The 14,145-nt window shown below is 42.9% G+C and overlaps 1 protein-coding gene across 1 annotated transcript in view; it reads right to left on the bottom strand.

Annotated features, from left to right (window-relative positions):
* The window catches only part of CAST (calpastatin), a 183,870-nt gene that overhangs the window by 116,890 nt on the left and 52,835 nt on the right, over window positions 1-14,145 (bottom strand). The window contains exon 3 of the mRNA XM_082267356.1: window positions 9,888-9,962. Coding sequence (XP_082123482.1) covers window positions 9,888-9,962 — 75 coding nt within the window. The remainder of the gene's footprint in view (window positions 1-9,887; window positions 9,963-14,145) is intronic.

Below are 14,145 nucleotides of genomic sequence, written 5' to 3'. Positions count from 1 at the left end.
ACTCCCCACTGCCTGCTTTGTGGAAGCTCAGACAAGCTGTATAAAATGCAGCACTTTGAATGGATGTAGAGAAGAGAAGACTGCAGATAGGCAGTTGTTACAACTTATGTAGAAGGATTGGTTTCATCTCTGTGTATCACCTGAGGCCAGTCACTTCAATAGGTATATGTAAGTGTGTACAACCGCTTTAATGGCCAACTCCAGCCACAACATCACATATTGTTATGGACATCACCTATTGTTATGGACAGAGTTCAGAAGGGCTAGATTCTCCTATAGGTTTTTTATTGTCTGTGCCCCCATTTAGCAGATTTTTTCATAATTTCTTGTTAGACAGAAGGGATAGGAAATCTCTCCAGCAGGGATACAGACAAAAACATAAGCACATTTTTAGTAGATTGGGAAAGTATTAGCAATGACAACCCGTCTTTATTGCTGTCTATGCTCCCCTGTCCCAGTGACAACTGATTGCCCTATTTCTTGTCTAAAGAAAAATCTCTCCAACAGGGTCAGAGGCAGCAATAAAGTTCTGACAGAAATGTTCTCTTCCCATCTGAATCCAAAATAAAAGTTATACACACGGTAGCACTTTCTCTTTTACATTAGTACAAGCAAGGCTAGTTTCTGTTCTCCCTAAGGGGAAAGGAGAAGAACTTGATAACCCGGAGCCCTCATCTCATGAGGAAACTTTAGATAAAGATGCAAGTCTTTTTAATGCACCAAACTTTTCAGTTTAAGGGTGGTCAGCTGTACGGGTCAAGTGCCTCCACAGACTTTAGATTTCCCCCCCCCCTAAAAACAGCAGGACTGATCAATTGTCACCTCAGATCCCACCCTCAATATAATAAATACAATTCTCCTGAATCTCCTTTCCTTCTGTTGGCTTTGGAAGCAGTAACATAAACGACTGCAATTGCTTGCACTTCATACACAGTCTGTCTGGATAGCGCCAAGATACAAAGTGATCGCTATGCGATCCCATGTCACGTAGAAAACAAGAGTCATAAATGGAATCCATTCATGACATCATTGTTTGCTACTGTGTGTGATCACGTGGTACCAAAATTTGATTTCATTTCTTTATCTTCCAAAAAATTTACAAAAAAATGGGATTTTTGACTTACTGTAAAATCCATTTCTCTGATGCTCATTGACGGACACAGCACCTTATCTTCATAACCATTGGGTTATGCTGCCCCTTACAGGAGTAGGACACTAGGCATAAAAATAATTTGGCTATGCCTATGGGCAGTCCCAGGGGGTATACTCCCACTCTCTGCTATAGTTACTCAGTTTAGTTACAAGCGTTGTCAGAAGAATTACAACTTCACAGAGGGGTGGGTGCTGTGTCAGTCAATGAACATTAGACAAATGGTTTTTATGGTAAAGTCAAAAATCCCATTTTCTCTTTCATTCATTGACAAAACACAGCTCCTGATCTTCATAACCATTGGGACATCCCGAAGCAGTGTTAAACATAAGGGGTGGGAACAGCAAAAAAATTTCCAAGGCTAAACAGTAGCCAACCAGGCCACAGGAGCTCAACCAAAACAACTGGAGCCCACCTGAAAAAAACAATACACCTTCAAAGAGGATCAGGTCCTCTAAACAGCAGCCTACAAAACCTTGAGGCCAAAATAAGCATCCGCAGATGCCAACACATCCACTTTATAAAACTTTGTGAAAGTGTGCACCGACGACCAGGTGGCCGCCTTGCAAGCCTGAGTCACTGACGCCTGATGACGGAAGGCCCAGGAGGCACTGAGCGCCCGAGTGGAGTGCGCCTTGACAAGGAAAGGAGGAAGCTGACCCCTGATGGAATAGGCCTGAATAACAGTCTGTCTGATCCATCTGGAAATGGTCGCAGAGGAAGCAGACAACCTTTTCCGAGGCCCATCCATGAGCACAAACAGGGAGTCTGACTTCCTAAAAGACTCTGTAGCTGCCAAGTACACCCTAATTCCCCGGATCACATCCAAGGCAATTTCCTTTGGATGTTAAGGCCTGTGACACAGGGAAGGCAACACAATGTCTTCATTCAAATGAAAATCAGAAACAATGTAAACAAGGCAATCTCCCGAAGGTTCTCAAAGGGAGATTTCTGGAGGCCCGAAAGCACCAAGTTGAGGTCCCAAGGTGGCAACGGAGACCGCACTGGAGAAACCAAATGTCGGAGACCCCGAAGAAAGGCACACACAAGGAAGTAGTGGTAATGGGGATACCTGCGCTTAGGCTAAATATAGCACACTTGTGTATTAAAGCTGCTGCTAGATGAAAAAGGAGGACCCTTTTATAAATATGTGTAAAAATATATCAGCGCTGCTTATAAAAAAAAGTGTGAAACTAAATTGTGACATGTAGTGAAATAGATATTATAAATTATTACTAAAACAATCAAATCAATATTAAATTATAAATATATCAAATTGAACAATTATCTTGTGTTAAATAAAGTGCACAATATGTAAACTAAAGAGATCCCAGATCTCCTGCATATAAACAAAAAGTGCTCAGTGCTCAGTGTATAGATAAATATTGCTAACAGTCCCAAAGGATAAGTCAATTAAAAAGTCCCACAAGGATCTCCTCTTCAGAAATTCAAAGTGCTGAGTGCTCAATGTAAACGTGGCATATATTGCCGACAATTCCACACACAGGTGCACTAGTGCTAAAGTGCCCTCCTCATGCGCTCCCTTCTTGGTCCCTCACTCACCGGAGGACCAAAAATATATAGCCCGTCAGTAACACCTCCTCCTCACGGTCTGGAAATGGACACCGGCTGGTTTGGGGTATACACTTTCAGATGTGCATGGCAGCGTGGCTCTGGATTCTATATAGCTCCTCCACAGACATAGCCATATAAAGAGAGAAGGTCTTCCATAGTGTAGTATTTAAAATCAAACTGTGAAGTGAAGCATCCCACTCTTCCCAAACCCGCTGCTTGGCTTCTTCCCGAGCAGATCGCCCCTGGAATTCTAAATTAACTTTCTCTAGAATGCACAGCCTTATTTAGACTGCAAAAGAATGGGATGGACTCCACAAACTTCAGCCTCCATGGCTATCCAAACTTGTCATCGGAAAGATGGAAGAGCTCTAAAATACTTTACATATGATGTCTTCCCAGCAGTGCTCCATGTGTCATCCTCCTAGCTCCCTCCACACCGATCCCCAGTCACATTTCCCCCATCCTAGCTTCCTCCACACTGCTCCTCAGTCACACCTCCTCCGCCGTGACCTTTTATGAAACTGTGCAAACGAAACATGTTGAAGGTAGACACCATCAGACCCAGCACCCACATGCAAGTTCCAGAGGGATGACCAACTGCTGGACAGCAGGAGATGAATTGCAGCCTGCAATATCTGGAGTTTGTCCAGAGGAAGGAGCACTCTGGCTAAGGCCGAGTCCAGAGTCAGACCCAGATAGTCCAGCTTTGTGGACAGAACCAGAGCAGACTTCTGAAAAATCAGAATCCAGCTGAATTCCCTCAGAGTTCATATGGTGATTTCCAGGTTTTCCACCAGAGCAGTAGGGGACTTTACTCGCAGAAGAAGGAGGTTGTCCAAGTAGCTCAGTAGCGCGATCCCCCATTGGCGTAACAAAGCTAGCACCGGGGCTAACACTTTTGTGTGTGGGGGGGGGGTAGGATGGGGGGACAGATGAAAAGGAGGGGGCATGATGGGAAGGAGGGGAACCCGGGGGTCCAACCATCCCAAGGAGGGGCCCACACCCACCCCAAAACACTCCAGGGGGAGAGGGGGGACAGGTACTCACCATACCAGGAACCAGGTGGGCATTGCTCCAGACAGAACCACTCGCCATCTAAATGGGGGGCTGTCGGCCAGGAGGAATGCTGCAACTCGGGCCAAGACCTGGTCGTATGCGACCTCGCAAGGTATTTCACTAGCACAGGGCTGAGGTCTGCGCACTCTCGCTGGCCAGATTGGGATGACCACTGGATCTAGATTATGCAGCCCAGTCCAGCAGTTGATTGGAGATCTCACAGTGGAGATCTCACAGGAAAAGCCAGGAGAAAAAAAAAGTTCCATCTAAAAAGAAAAAAAATTGCCAGGACCAGAGATCCCAGCAAGGAACTAGGTCCTTACTCCTGACTAGCCAGAAAAAAAACTGAGTACCTATAGCAGAGAGAGGGAGTATACCCCCTGGGACTGCCCATAGGCGTAGCCAGATTCTTTTTCTGCCTAGTGTCCTACTCCTGTAGGGGGCAGTATAACCCAATGGTTATGAAGATCAGGAGCTGTGTCCGACAATGAACAAACGAGAATTTACAATTTCAAAAAAATTGCTGCTTGTACTAAGTACCTTGGACTGTCTACTTTCCAAAAAGGGGTCATTGGGGGGTATTTGTACTATCCTGACATTTAAGGGCCTCAAAAAATTAAATATGCCATCAGTACATCAGGATTTATACATTTTCAAATATATACGGTACTCTATAACTTTCACACAGACTAAATATTATACACCTCGAATTGGGTTATTTTTACCAAATAAAAATGTAGAGAATAAATTTTGGCTTTAAAATTATTATGAAGAAAGTTTTTTGGTTTGCAAAATTTAAATATTTCATTACAAACCAAGAAAAACTTGGTTTTTTTTTTTTGGTATTTTTTTTGTTTATATAGCATAAAATAAAAAACCTAGTGCTGATTAAATACCACCGAAAGAAAGCTCTAGTTGTGTGAAAACAAAGATATTACATTTTATTTGGGTACAGTATTACATGACCGCTCAGTTGCCAGTTAAATTAGCGCAGTGCTAAATAGCAAAAAAGCCCTGGTCATGAAGGGAATAAGTGGTTAAACAATCTAATCTGTCAGAAAAATGGATGACATATTGAGAGCCTTAAGCCTAGTACACACAAGGAGAAAATCAGACGAATGATCGTCTGTTTTTTTCTTGCATACTATTCTCATATTGAAAATAAAAAAGGTTACTAAACTCACGAAAATTCACGTAAAACAGAATTCAACTTCGGAAGTAATGTATTCTCTTGTTTCCGAGCATGCACGGCCTTCATCACTTGATTTTTGTCGTACAAATACTATACTAAATTACAAGAAGATCGTTTGTTGTTATCTTACAAGAACAATTTTCTAGCTTGTTCCTTCAGATATTTTCACATGAACTGTTGTGATTGTGTCTCGAAAGCTGTGTACTAATAAATAGATTATCAGACAAACACTTAGAATGCTTTTTTTTTCTCATTTGATTTTTCATTGTGTGTACTGGGCATAAAGGATAGCCATAATATGGGGTAGTTATAGGATTCAATATTTCTGCTTAACCAGCATTATGGTAAATAAACAAAATGAACTGAATTTTTTGATGCAGTATTTTACAGTGATCAGTTGTTTCCACTCAATTAAACCTTGGGGGGGGGGGGGAACAGCTTTAGGCCCCGTTCACATACAGGCGACGCTACTTCGCACCGCGCCGCGACCTCGGAGCGGCCGCCACGGACTTCATAACATTGAAGTCTATGGCGGTCGCCTCCAGGTCGCCCCAAAGAAGCTCCGGACCCTTTTTCTAAGTCGGAGCGACTTGTGTCGCTCCTATTAGAACGGGTCCGCAGCTTCCCTATGGAAGGCGACCTACGGCGACCTGTGAGGCGACCAGGTCGCCTCACAGGTCGCCTTAGTGTGAACGGGGACTTACAGGTCTATTTATCAGTGCTTTCACCCAAGATTCACACATTTAAAACTTAGGTAAAAAGTGTGTAAAACTTGAGGAAAAATGGTTTGACAATCAATTGAAAACACCAATACATAAATTTGTACCCACAACTAGCTCTTGTTTTAAAAATGACTGCATTGAATGATTTTTTAACAATTCATTTTTGAATACTACCTTCTATTCCTACTGGTTTTGGAAATACTTTTGATAACTAGAATATAATAACTTATTTGGATTCGTGCAAACCTCATCTAGTTAAAAGAAAAGTTACCCTCTGTATGCTCACCTAGGCTCACGCTAGTGCGCCTAGGTGAGCATACAGAGGGTACGATTTTGTAGTGTTTTATGGACAGGTTTTCATGCATTTTTTTTGTAGAAGACTGGATTTCATACACAAAGTCCCACTAAAAGCATGCATTTTACATGCTTTTGCTGGTGCGTTTCCATTGAAGTCTATAAGGATACAAATGCATTGCAATTGCACCAAACTAGCTCATGTACCTTTCCAAAAGCATGCTGCACTGCGCTGCATTGATGTGCACAGGCACCACTGAAGCTGTGATTTTATTAGTCTTGCGATTCTGTACGACTTAAGTCGCATCTGAAATCACAGTGTGAACCAGACCTTAAGATTGTTTAAGAAATGAGCTGGCCTTGCCAATTCTGTCCAACTCAAATAACAATCTATGAAAGCAGAGGAGACACTTCTAGCAAGCAGGCCCTTAATAAAAAGCAACTGGAAATGATAGTCGATCTTATACGCTCCCTACTAATTCCTCCCCAAGATGTGGGCTGTCAGAGTTCCCACTTAAAAGACATGCTGTGAGCGTGCATGTGTGGGAGGAAAATGGTGGCACGGACAGCTAAAGGACAGTCAGACATCTGCATGTATAATTTCCTTTGATAACTGTTTGTTAATCTCTCACTAGCAGGCCTATAAGACACACAGCTCATAACAGATCAGCCCTGCTCGGTACACAGAAGAAAGAACCTCTATCACTCACAGCTTAATTCTAAACCTGACTTCCATGACTAGAACTACTCCATACATATTACATATGTCTAGTATGTGTGCAATGCATGCATGGGAAATATTTCAGTTCTGAAAATAAGTGCCTTACACACCCAACCCCAAGGAAAACGAATCTGAATTTGGAGAAAGTGTCTTTGCAGATCTGTGAATCCGGCAGAGCTTGTATCAGCAGCTTACATAGCAGAAGTACTTGAAGTAAAGGATTGTAGTTAAAGTATAACACATACCTTATATCCTAATAGCTAGGTCTGTGTCCTGTGGAGGTACACTGTACTGCTTCTCAACCAAAACATTAAAACAGCTCTTTAGTATTGCCAAACCCCTCTGTGTCTGCTACGACGTAACTGAGCTCTTCCCAAATCTCACGCATACATATGACATGTCACAGCCATTCCAAACTGCATCAGTAACAGTGTTAATCTCCACCCTGAGGGCTGGGCTGCTCCACCTAGGTCTCAGTACTGCTTAACCCTCACAGGCCTTCGTGACGTATAAAGCCTACACAACCTCCAACACATCATCTTCTAAACAGAGCAGTATTATGACATTTCTATGACAAAGATGGTGACTAACTGGATTGTAAAATGATTTATGCTGAATATGATGAAGTCCAGAACATCAATCTCAGTTCTAGTCATTTTAGAATTAATAATTATATGTGTGTATATGAAATGCCACTGAACTTTTTTCAGAGAAAAGCACCCAATCAGTCATAACTATACATAACCATATTAGATTTAATACTGGGCAGAGCAGAAATTGAGGTTACAGAGAGGTTAGAAACTCTGTCAGGTTTTTATTCTTGTCTGAGTTCCCATTAGGTAGGTTAACTGTCTTATTGGGTACTGGTGGCAAATGTCACCTTAGTTAAAGAAGAACTAAGGCCCCTTTCACACTTGTGCGACTTGAAAGTCGTGCGCGATTTTTTGACACGATTTTGACTGGGCTTCAAGCAATGCCTATGTCTTTGGACATCAAAACACATTAAAGCGGTTGTAAACCCAAAAAAGAAAAAAAAAAAAAAAAACCTGCAAGACAAAGGCATAATGAGCTAGTATGCATCGCATACTAGCCCATTATGTGTTACTTACCTTAGAACGAAGCCCCGACACGGACCCCCAGACATCGCTGCGGGCGCTGCCATGATCCCTCGGCGACTCTTCCGGGTTCGGCGGCTCCGGCGCTGTGATTGGCCGGAGCCGCGATGACGTCACTCCCGCGCATGATTTTCCAGCAAGCTCCCGGCAAGCAAAACTGAAGGTCCCCCCGGACCTTCAGAGCGCATGCGCCGCTCGCGCGAGCGGCTGCATGCACTGCAAATATCTCCTAAACCGTGCCGGTTTAGGAGATATTATTTGTACCTACAGGTAAGCCTTATTATAGGCTCACCTGTAGGTAAAAGTGTCAAAAAGCGGGATACTAACGCTTTAAAATCGGGCCAAAGTAGTGCAGGGACTACTTTGAAGTTGCTGCAACTTTAAGTTGCACATATATGAATAGGTATTATTGGAAAACATGGCGAATGACATCTCCTGCAACTCTGATGTCCAAAGTTGCTTGACAAGTTGTACAAGTGTGAAAGGGACCTAAAAGAAAAACTTTTTTTGGCTAGTGGAGAGGGATCAAAACATCTTTTAGATTAAGCGCTGGTTCACATTACCGCGACGCTACTTGCAGGGGCGACCTCCGAGATTGCGGTGCGAGCAGCGCGCCGCGACCTCGGAGCGGCCGCCACGGACTTCATAACATTGAAGTCTATGGCAGTCGCCTCCTGGTCGCCCCAAAGAATCTCCGGACCCTTTTTCTAGGTCGGAGCGACTTGTGTCGCTCCTATTAGAACGGGTCCGTAGCTTCCCTATGGGAGGCGACCTGCGGCGACCTGTGAGGCGACCAGGTCGCCTCACAGGTCGCCCTAGTGTGAACCGGCACTCAGTGTCGGTTCACTCTATGGCGACACGACTTCGGGGCGACCTAATAAAGTCGCCATGCACCGCGACTTCGGCGCGGCTTGCACCGACTTCACATAATGGCAGTCAATGCAAGTCGCTCCGACTTCGCCCAAAAGTAGTGCAGGAACCTTTTTCTAAGTCGGAGCGACTTGAGTCGCTCCTATTAGAACCGTTCCAATTGCACAGAATGGAGGACGACTTGTCAGGCGACCAAGTCGCCTGACAAGTTGGAACAGTGTGAACTGGTACTTACCCTCTCCATTTGTCCTGTTTACTGTTATCAAGAGTAAAAGCAAAATAAAAATCACAAATTCTGGGTTGTCATCAGAACAGGAATAAGAGGGGAAATCTTTCAAATTCCTCACTTTGGAGGGATTTTCTCTCACTTCCTGTTTTGGCTATGGGACAAGAAGTAAAATATATAGAGATAGAAAAACTTTGACAGGGGTTATAACTTTTTCATCTAGGTTAATAAACTTTCACTCTTGGCTCAGCTATCAATACATGTTTGGGTCCTTTCACACTGACTTTCCCATTGGGTCTGCCTGTCAGTTTTTCAGGTAGACCTGATCGGATGCTCCATGCAGCCCTATGGAGCAGCGGATGTCAGTATTGACATGTCCGCTGACACCCGCTGCTATCTAATCTGACCCTGTCCGTGAAATCCAGACGGATAGAAACCCTATTTTCCATCCGTCTGGCGGATCGGATGAAAACAGACAGGCGGTCCGTTTTCACCTGATATCCCATAGAGGAGAGCGGGGCTCTGACAGGTCCGTGTCAGCACAGTGAGCGGAGACGGACCGGTCATTCGCCTGCTCAGCGGGGATTAGCAGATCGATCCCCACTGAGCAAAATGGAGTTCGCCAGGTGGAAAGCCTGTGTGAAAGGACCCTTTATGTTAAAGAAGGGGGGGGGGGGCCTTTGCAATACCAGGGAACATCATTGCCAGAAACACTTGGTCTTGACTTATCAAAAGGAAAAAAACATTACCAATGTTCTAACATTATCTTCTAATCATAACTCATAGAAAAGTGTGTATTCCTGGGCACAATATGTTCATCAGGTCCTCTAATCCCATGGAAGAATACTGCCAATTGCTACTTGGTTGATGATGTAAACGAATAAAGAATAGGCTGAACATCAAGCAGTCTTAGGTTTAGATATTTGTGAATAGTAAAAAAAGGATGTCAATAACGTAATCAATTACCTTACTGCTCGCTGCTGAAGCTGCAGTTGAGGGTGCACTAGCAGTGGCGCTGGCACTTGTACTTCCTTGCTTTTTCTGAAAAACATGAAACGGCACACATTTAGCTCAACTTGAAGACTCCCAATAACTAAAGAAAGGCTTAGGTGAGTCTATGTCTGAGATGGCATAAAAACATAACATACAATAAGATAATAAAATAGAAGTCAACATACATCTATTGCTTTTATACAGACTCTGAATACATTTGACATGTTTAGCTTTCATAACAGGACTCAGCGATTTGTGATCCGTGCAGTTGCATATAGCAGCATCCTGTGGGGGACATGCAAAGCTGGACCTTCAACTCTTTTTAAATAAAATAAATGAAAAAAAAAAAAAAAAACAACAAGTAACTCCACCTTTGTTAAGAAAAAAAATATCCCCCTCTGCATGATCTATGTACATTGCAAGGATTTTAACAAACTTTGTTGCAGATTCTTACTTTTTGTTATTCTGGAGAATTATCTGTTTGTCTGTGATCATGTGCAGAGTGAGTCTGCACAGTAGTAATTTTGTAATTATCAAACAGCTACTGCACCTGCAGGGCTCTAATGAGGAAAATTGCATGAGATTGTAGGCCACACCCCTTCGAAACACACCACTCAAAACCAGATTCAAATCAATTGAATATAGACAAGACTTAAAGTGTGGCAAAGAAGGGCAGCGGCACTTTAATTGGTTTAACATATGAAAAACAAATCACAAGATTTTTTTATGGACCATATAAAACAGCATTACGTTTACAAAACAAAAACAAATTGTAATTGTTCAGTTTTCAGAACTCAAGCAACAGTAACCTTAATTTAGCCACTGCCCGCCGCCCGCTGCCTCTCTTGCGCGAACTAACGTAACCCTACGTCGGTCATGCGCGTGGTGCTGGGGGGCAAGCTTCCTGCTCCCACTAGGCAGTGGGGACTCCGATACACGGGGCTGGCTGCCGCGATTGCCACTGGGTATCTGCGATCGCTCCCCGCTGAGAGACAAGTACGGTCAGCTGTTGATCACTGAAATGATCACAGAGCGTCTGTGATCCTTCTATATAGAATCACAGGTCTCTATGATCATTTCACAAGCCCATCCCCCATACAGTTAGTAAACACCCCCTAGGCTCACACTTAACCCTTTGATCACCCCTGGGTTAACCCCTTTCCTGCCAGTGTCATTATTACAGTAACAGTGCATATGTTTAGCACCAATTCGTGTAGTAATGTCACTGGTGCCCATAAAAGTGTCAAAAATGTCAGTTAGGGGTCCGATCTGTCCACCGCAATGTCACAGCCCCGTTAAAAACCGCAGATCACGGCCATTTCTAGTAAAAATAAATAAAAATGACAAATATCTTCCCCCCCTAGTTTGTAGAAGCGATAACTTTTGCGCACACCAATCAAAATACGCTTATTGCAATTTTTTTACCAAATATGTAGCAGAATACAAATTGGCCTAAAAAGGATGAAACATTTTGATTTTTACATTTTTTTTTTTTGGGGGGGGGGGGGGGAGGGAATGTTTTATAGCAGAAAATATAAAAAATATTGCTTTTTTTTTCCTTGAGAATTGTCGTTCTTTTTTTGTTTATAGCACAAAAAAAAAAAAAAACACCCGCAGAGGTGATCAAATACCACCAAAAGAAAGCTCTATTTGTGGGGAAAAAAAGGGCATTAATTTCGTTACAGCGTCGCAAGACCGCGCAATTTTCCGCTAAAGTAAAGCAGAGCCGAATGGCAAAAAATGGCCTGGTCATTAAGGGGGCATATCCTTCCTGTCCAGAAGTGGTTAACATAGAAAATACAACATCCCCACGAGCCAGGCTTTGGCATCAAGACCAGCCCTACCTTACTTTTGCTGCCATTTTAATCCCATACTGCAGTCCCAAACTGAAGATATCGAGACCCACATCTGAAAAATGAACTTCATCTTGCCTGTACAGCCCTGGAATTCCACCTTCCTGATCTACAGGTCGGTACGACAATCCACCAATCGTAGGCATGTACCTCTCCATAGCTCAGTTTATCCTTTTTCTCATTTTTTCCATAACTTTCCAAGAAAGGTGGGATAATTTCCAAAAACACGATAACTATACCCGGGGAAGTAATTGTGAAAATCATTTTTGATCATAAACAACAAGTCTAATGTCCTAATATTTCCCAAATTGTTACCTCCTAAATGAACCAACAAAATCAATGGAGGGGGCCAAACCTGATACAACCTGGATAAGTGGAAATATATAGCTGGTGCCATTTGAGGCCTCTCACCTTTTCAATACACATTAAAGGATTCCGGATGCAAGGACAAATTGATTAACTACGTTGAGCCGCTCGTTTATGCGCCCAATAAATAAACAAATGTCCCAGAATCCATACTGTGCACTGAAAACCTGAGGGATTTAAACAAAAATATGAGGCCTGACAATACAGTTTGGAACAATTTGATTTCAACCTCCCCATATCCTTAATGGCTGACTCTGCCAAATCCATTCTGGCCACCTCTGACGCCGCTCCCATTCTAAATGAGTGGGAAGTGCAGTTAAAATGATGTAATCCTAAAAATTCAAGGGAGTTGTGCAGGACAAAAATGGAACTGATTTTGTCCAACCATGGGTCTGGTCTTCAAAAATTGCTCAAAGACTGCCATTGGGCACACCAATTTATTATCCTAAGCCTTCAGAGTAATCCACACAGCTTTTCCCAGAGTATCCATTTTCGCACATCTGAGCCAAATATGCACTCCATCTTGATCCACCGCCACCAGGGCCATCTTTAACACGGGGCAAAAGGGGCAGCTGCCCAGGGACCTGCCATTGTTGAGGGGCCCAAAGCAGCTGTCCCTTGAGCCCCTTGTCATGGGGAATCCTAGACCAGTGGCGGCGCCGTGGGGGGAGCAGGGATAGTCTGCAGTCTATGACATACAGCAGAGCACCCCCTTTCTCACCAGCCGGAAGGAGAAGGTCCCTGCCTGCTGCTGGCCAGCGTGAACGTCACGCTGGACATCACTTTCGGTGGCCGTATAGTCCCGACCTGGCGCGTTTCATCATTACGACTTTGAGGGTGTGGCTATATGGCGCGGTGCACCGGTATTTATCATCAGCTGTTTGCCCAATCGCTTAACCCCTTATTATCCGCTGCTGGCAATCCACTAGATTCCCACAATCAATGATAGGAAGTCAGTGAAAACAAAGCTACTGGGACCACTATACTTTGCTGATTCATAATCTTTATCACAAGTCAGTTAATAAACTTTCTGCTCCGATTTAAACATACTTCATATGCTTTATATCTATTACCAATACTAGACCAAACTATACAATTAAATACAATGAATATGAGACCTTATAAAATGCATTCAATACCCTGAATATCACTTAAGCATCCCTCTTAATTTTTCATAATCAACCTTCAACATCAACATTGTGGGTGATTACTTACATTTGTTAAAAGCAATTATCCTGCTCCTATGCTCAAACTCTGGGTCCATGTCTGTTCTAATAACCACTGATGAAACAATTTTTTGTCAAGTGCTACATTCATTCCCCTTGGTTTTAGGGTGTCAACTAAATATATCCATTTCGTTTGGCGTTTGGACAATTTTCTGACTATTTGTTCCTCTCCATGCCAGATAGGTACGATCTAGTCCCCAAAATTTTCAACATAACAGATCTCCATTATGGTGATGCTTGAAGTGTAAAGACACACTGTGAGCCTTAAATCCTATTTTGATATTATGGATATGTTCAGCAATCTGATTTTTTGACATCCTTTTGGTACGTCCTATGTACATCAATCTGCATGGGCATTCATTCCAAAGCGTAAACGACATACATTGTATTATAAATTCTGTTATTTGAAAATTCTCTATTGTTAAATGTAGATGATCTAAACCCCCAAAAGTACTGGTAACTTGTCTACATTGTTTACACTTCCTACATGAGAAAAAAAAAAAAAAAAAAAAAAAACAGCCCTATCACAGAATCTCTGTGGTCTGACTGGCGGATCTCCGATCTCTCTCTCCATCATCCAAACAATATTCTGTCGGTATTTCCAATACCTCTTGTATGACTCCATCATTCTGATGGGGGTTATAACCATTTTAGGTGAACCTTTTCTTGATTATTTGGGATTGTGCAATAAAATCACTGTCAGCGGAGAAATTTCTCTTCACTCTCATGATCTGGCCTTTCGGAATGTTCCTCAACCAGAGAGGATGATGTCCACTTCCTGCCCAA

This window comes from Pelophylax lessonae (genome assembly GCF_965119305.1).
Source record: "Pelophylax lessonae genome assembly, chromosome: 1".
Lineage (NCBI taxonomy): Eukaryota > Metazoa > Chordata > Amphibia > Anura > Ranidae > Pelophylax > Pelophylax lessonae.
The sequence above is the reverse complement of the archived record's forward strand: the minus strand, read 5'-3'. Positions and strand labels throughout refer to the sequence as shown.